Source organism: Lolium rigidum, unplaced genomic scaffold (assembly GCF_022539505.1).
Source record: "Lolium rigidum isolate FL_2022 unplaced genomic scaffold, APGP_CSIRO_Lrig_0.1 contig_42008_1, whole genome shotgun sequence".
NCBI classification, from domain to species: domain Eukaryota; kingdom Viridiplantae; phylum Streptophyta; class Magnoliopsida; order Poales; family Poaceae; genus Lolium; species Lolium rigidum.
The window spans coordinates 23,368-28,156 of record NW_025900526.1 but is presented as its reverse complement, the minus strand read 5'-3'; the positions used below and the strand labels follow the sequence as shown (position 1 = coordinate 28,156).

At 42.0% G+C, this 4,789-nt stretch overlaps 1 protein-coding gene across 1 annotated transcript; it reads right to left on the bottom strand.

Annotated features, from left to right (window-relative positions):
• On the bottom strand, nt 1-4,226 carry LOC124681414 (ELMO domain-containing protein A-like). Its single transcript, XM_047216337.1, has 10 exons — nt 4,011-4,226; nt 3,330-3,476; nt 3,124-3,241; nt 1,429-1,526; nt 1,293-1,361; nt 1,069-1,184; nt 923-977; nt 715-835; nt 485-627; nt 1-382 (listed from the first exon to the last, which is right to left on the bottom strand). Exons 2-10 carry the CDS (start codon nt 3,468-3,470, stop codon nt 281-283), a joined length of 963 nt encoding a protein of 320 aa, XP_047072293.1. The 5' UTR covers nt 3,471-3,476; nt 4,011-4,226; the 3' UTR covers nt 1-280.
• Nucleotides 4,227-4,789: the final 563 nt, after the last annotated feature.

Genomic DNA, 4,789 nt, shown 5'->3' with positions numbered 1-4,789 from the left:
TGGCAAATATGTTACTTTATTTTCTTGGTGGTGAATCTGAAAGCTGCATAAACTGATGCACCACATGTCTACATATATACATGTACAACGCCTGAAATTTCCCTCTCGGTAAGTTAAATTAATGGGCAGACAAGATAGCCAGAACAAAGGGACAATACACAATTTATCACCAGGCAAAGCATTAGAACATCAAGTAACCCTTCAGTCTGAAACGACCCATCCGGCAGCCGCCAGCATAGTCAGATGTATCTCCCAGTGACCAAATGCAACAGGTCAAATATCATTTGTCCAGCATTGTGTAAGACGGCAGGTCCTTCACCGCCAGTACATCCTCTAAAACGAGCTCACGCTCCAACTGAGTTTTCGTGGATTTCATCACCTCCTGGTGCAATCAAAGCAAGTAAACAGTAATGCAGCTAATTAAAAAATTAAAGGTAAATGAGAAGCAGGATTAGGTCACAAGGTGCCTTGCCAAAAAGCTTACATTGAACTCCATATATGAAGCCCGTTTCACAAGCCACTGGGCATCAAGCATCCGGAAGGCTACACAGTACAGGTGATCAAACGCATTCTCATCTTGTTCAAGCAGTGCCACAAAACGAATTCCTGGTTTTGAAGACGGAACGGCTGCACAAATTGCGGAGCACAAATAACAGGAGTTAGGAACAATACAGTTACAGTGTAAATACACGTTCAGGGGACATGGAGTATTACTTGACTGTAGATCCAACATCTGGATCAGCATGAACGAAATATTGATACCGGCAACTGCAAATGGGTACTCCCAATCGGATCTCTGCCCTTGTACTTTGTTCAGAAGCATCTGAAAGGAACCCTGAGATGGAACAGACGGGGCGATTTAATATAAAGGCAGAAAACTCAAGTATTGACTAACAATTTCGAACTCTAGAGGGGTATTTACAGGGTAGTTCCTAGCGAAAAATATGAGGTTCTCCAACGATATGTATCCACCACCTCTGCATGGAAACTATCTGTGTTAGATGCTTTATTAATTGAAGACACTACACCAGACCAGTACAGTGGTATTCAAGATTATTCATAAAAGACCTGAAATCTGTTGATGGATCAGTGCCTTGCCAACCCATCTCCTTCCATAGTTCTGATTTTAGGGGAGGAATCTCGCGACTCGGGTAAGCTAACTTCCAAAGTTGTCTCAAGGCATCCTAGTAAGAAAAATACAGATTAGTTGCTTTGCTTGTATGAGGGCATGGCTTGTGCATTTTCTCATAAACAGAAGGAACCATTTGAGTTATCCAAACAGGTTTACTTACTTGATGCTCAATACGGGAGCCATCAAAAGATATCTGTAATCTGCGTCTTAAATTATCCAATCTTTCTTCCTGTAAAATAAAGGTTTAGAACTTAAACAATTCTTAATGCATATTTATAACTTTCTTCTAGATTTACCTGCAAAGGGGTAAGATATACTGGATTGCCGTTTTCATTATCTGAAGTAAAGGGAAACAATCTGCCAAACATTGACCCGGAGCTTGCAATAATATTTGCTGCAAATAAAAATAGCATAAAAGTGTTGAATATGAGTATTAACAAAGAATTAAAATTATGTGTAGGAAGAAATTGCATAAATATCAACTAGGAATTTGCCTGGAACGAAAGCTCAAGATGAACTTCAAGATAGATCATTACTACATCAAATTATTGTATACATGACTTAATTAATACAGCCATGGATATGTCATGGCCTTCCAAAAAATAGAAAGATTACTTCTCGTTTTGATAACTCTTCTGCCTACTCAAATTTACTACTTTGCTAGTTCAGATTTCTTAAAATGATGACAACCTTTATTATTAAATTGAAACCCGCCGGTTCATAGGTGTACATCGTTCATCCGAAATCGTGGATTTTTTCAGTTTAGCCCCTCAGAAATTCGAAACTCAACCCGTAGTTCGTTAAGCTTTGTCCCTCCCCCATGCTTGCTGGTACGGTGGTACCGCTACAGTAGTGCAGCTTCTTCCTATGCTAGGAGGTGGTTCAGATTCTTCTAGATCCACTACATGTGGCTGGGGCTGCAGCCTGCAGCTGGTGAGATGGCGGCCATTGGCTTGGTCAGGGAGAGAGGTGGGCATGCCGCGAGGTGAGGCGGAGCGGAGGGGGATGGACCTGGGTGGAGTGGTCACCGCGCACAGTGGAGTGCAGTCAGTGCACAAGGTCATGGGGACAGATGCCCCTGTTGGTGGCGATTTTGGAGAGGACTTGAGTGAGGAAGAAAGGCGGTTGATGTTGTTATCTTTTGCTTTTGAAGAGAAATCTCACGGAGAATGAGAGTGGGGTAAAGTTGATTTGGGAAACAATATTTTGTTCGATGCAAAACACGGGGAAGGAGATATAAAAGTTGATTTAGGAAGGAGATGAAGTTGATTTAGGAAACAATATTTTGTTCGATGCAAAATACATTGCAAAAATGGAACTTAATAAATTTACAAAAGATGCTTAAGCCACATAAATTTACATGAACTTGAGAAGCGAAAATAATGGATGAAAACGTTCTAAGGGCATAATGAAAAATTTTAGTTTACATTAATAGATACGTGTAATAAAGAGCTACCTTCGATAGTTCTAAATGAGAAACTGAATCAAATGAAGACTGAACTCACACTAAATTCTAAATGGTCTAAAAAAATGTTCAATAAAAATCAACCCATAGCAAAGCACAGACATATTTGCTAGTAACGAATAGTAGGACTACCATGGCACTAAGAGCAGCTTCTTACATCATATCTTTACTTACTTGCTATAGGAGCAATGAGGTAGGTTGTGGATTTGTAAACACAAAAGCAGAACCAACCGATGTGCATTAGTTATTCCAAACTAAAGAGTGTGGGGCTGTATGAGTCAGCAATGCATACACAAGGAATATATGAGTATAGCCATATCTACCAAGAATGTCACTAGTGAATGGGTATACACAGAAATGTCACTAGTGAATGAGTATCAACATGTAACTGGCTAACTGAATCAATACCTAGCAATGAGGATTAATATTAATATGTAAGTGCTAGAAAACCATGAAATTGAAGTCCATTAATTTAAAGCATTGTAAAATTATTATACATGAATCTGGTGGGCAATGGGAACAATACCTAACCACTGTGCCCACTGCGCAATCAAATTTGAGAAAAGGAATGACCAGTGCAGTAGTTCCTTTTTCCTATCATCATCATCATCATCCCACAGGTCTTGCCTTCTGGGGTTATACACCTGCAAAAGGTAAGAAAATTGTCAATATTCTGCATTCACCAAATAGGCTGTAATAATACCAAATAAATTATGTTAAGAAAATATTAACCTCCGATCCACGATTTTCATAGCTAGACCTCCCTAATAGAGGTTCATCGAGGGAATCTACATCGGTTATGTCTACATGTTCATTCTTCCTTCCATCAACGTCCGCGTGGTGGAGCCTCCGCCTCAAATTGCTCGTTGCCATGAAGTACTAGTATATAAAAAAAAAAGTCAGAACAACAACAACAACAGCAGGACGGTATAAAATAAACATCTTAAGAATACAGATGTTCATCGCACAGCACATCAAGTAATCATCTGCAACAGTTCACGCGTAGGATTGGATTCTTAAACCAATGTTATAATCTCACAAGAGTATAGCCTAAAATGCAGGTTCTTGAAGTTAAAGAAAACAGATACAAATAACTTAAGGTCCGTCCCCCTTAATGTAAAGAAAACCGTCATCCCGTAAAACGCCATCGAACATATTCAGAATCCTACGAGATTTGATCACTGGGATTGGGACCGCAGCAAACTACCTCCATTACCCCCAACAAAACCCTATCAATCACAGCTACCAAACTCCATCCTCCGGTAATGCAGCGACCCGACAGGTTCGCCCCCTAACTTCAAAACCTAGCCCATTGGCAGTCTGACAAAACGCACCAAACCATGTGCCTAACTTCCGCTGGATTTACGATTCGACGAAATAAGGAAAGTGGGGAAAAAAATCGAACTCGCATACCGAGGGGTCCTGGTTGGTTCCGGGAACCGGCGATTGGGAGGAGGGCGAATTAGGGGAAGAAGAAGAAGGATGCCTTCCGTTGGGGGGAGACTTTGGAGTATGGAGGAGGGGATTGATTCTGGGTGGGAAGCTTTGACGAGCAGGGGAGGAGGGAAGGGGGGTTAAAGACTTGGAAGAGCGAGTGCGGGCGGGCAGCTGGAGAAGGAGCTGCTGCCGGAAGGAACCTTCGATCCAAAGCTATGACTCGGCGATATTCTCTTTATTTTTATTTTTATTTTTATTTTACGAGAAGACACGGCTCCCCATGAGCTTGGGCCGGATGGGCTCGGATTTGCCGCTTTAAAGGAGATGGACCTTGCGACATATCGTGTAATCGCGTGGCACTTGTCGAAAATCCGAGCCCACCCCTCTAGGCTAAGTTCCTTGACGTTTGGGCCTCAGGCCCTCAGCAACCTACCCATTCAGCCTAAATATATTTTGTTTTTAAACAGAAGGCTGTAGTCCTACCTTAAATTAATAAGGTCGTTGCCGGTACAGTGATACAAAGAGCTGAAAACCTGCTAACAAGAAACGGAAACAACCAAAGAAAAAGAAAATGAAGAGCAGCTTGAGCTTCGTGTCCATTGTCCAGCCTTGCATTCCGGCGGTAGAGGAAGCAAAGTTGGTGAAGAAGAACGCCCATTGAGGGCTCGCACCATCGTCAACCTCCAGAGGCCAAGCAACACCCCAGTGCCTAGATCGGAGGGACCGCTCTCCCTAAGCACGAATGGGCAATGGAA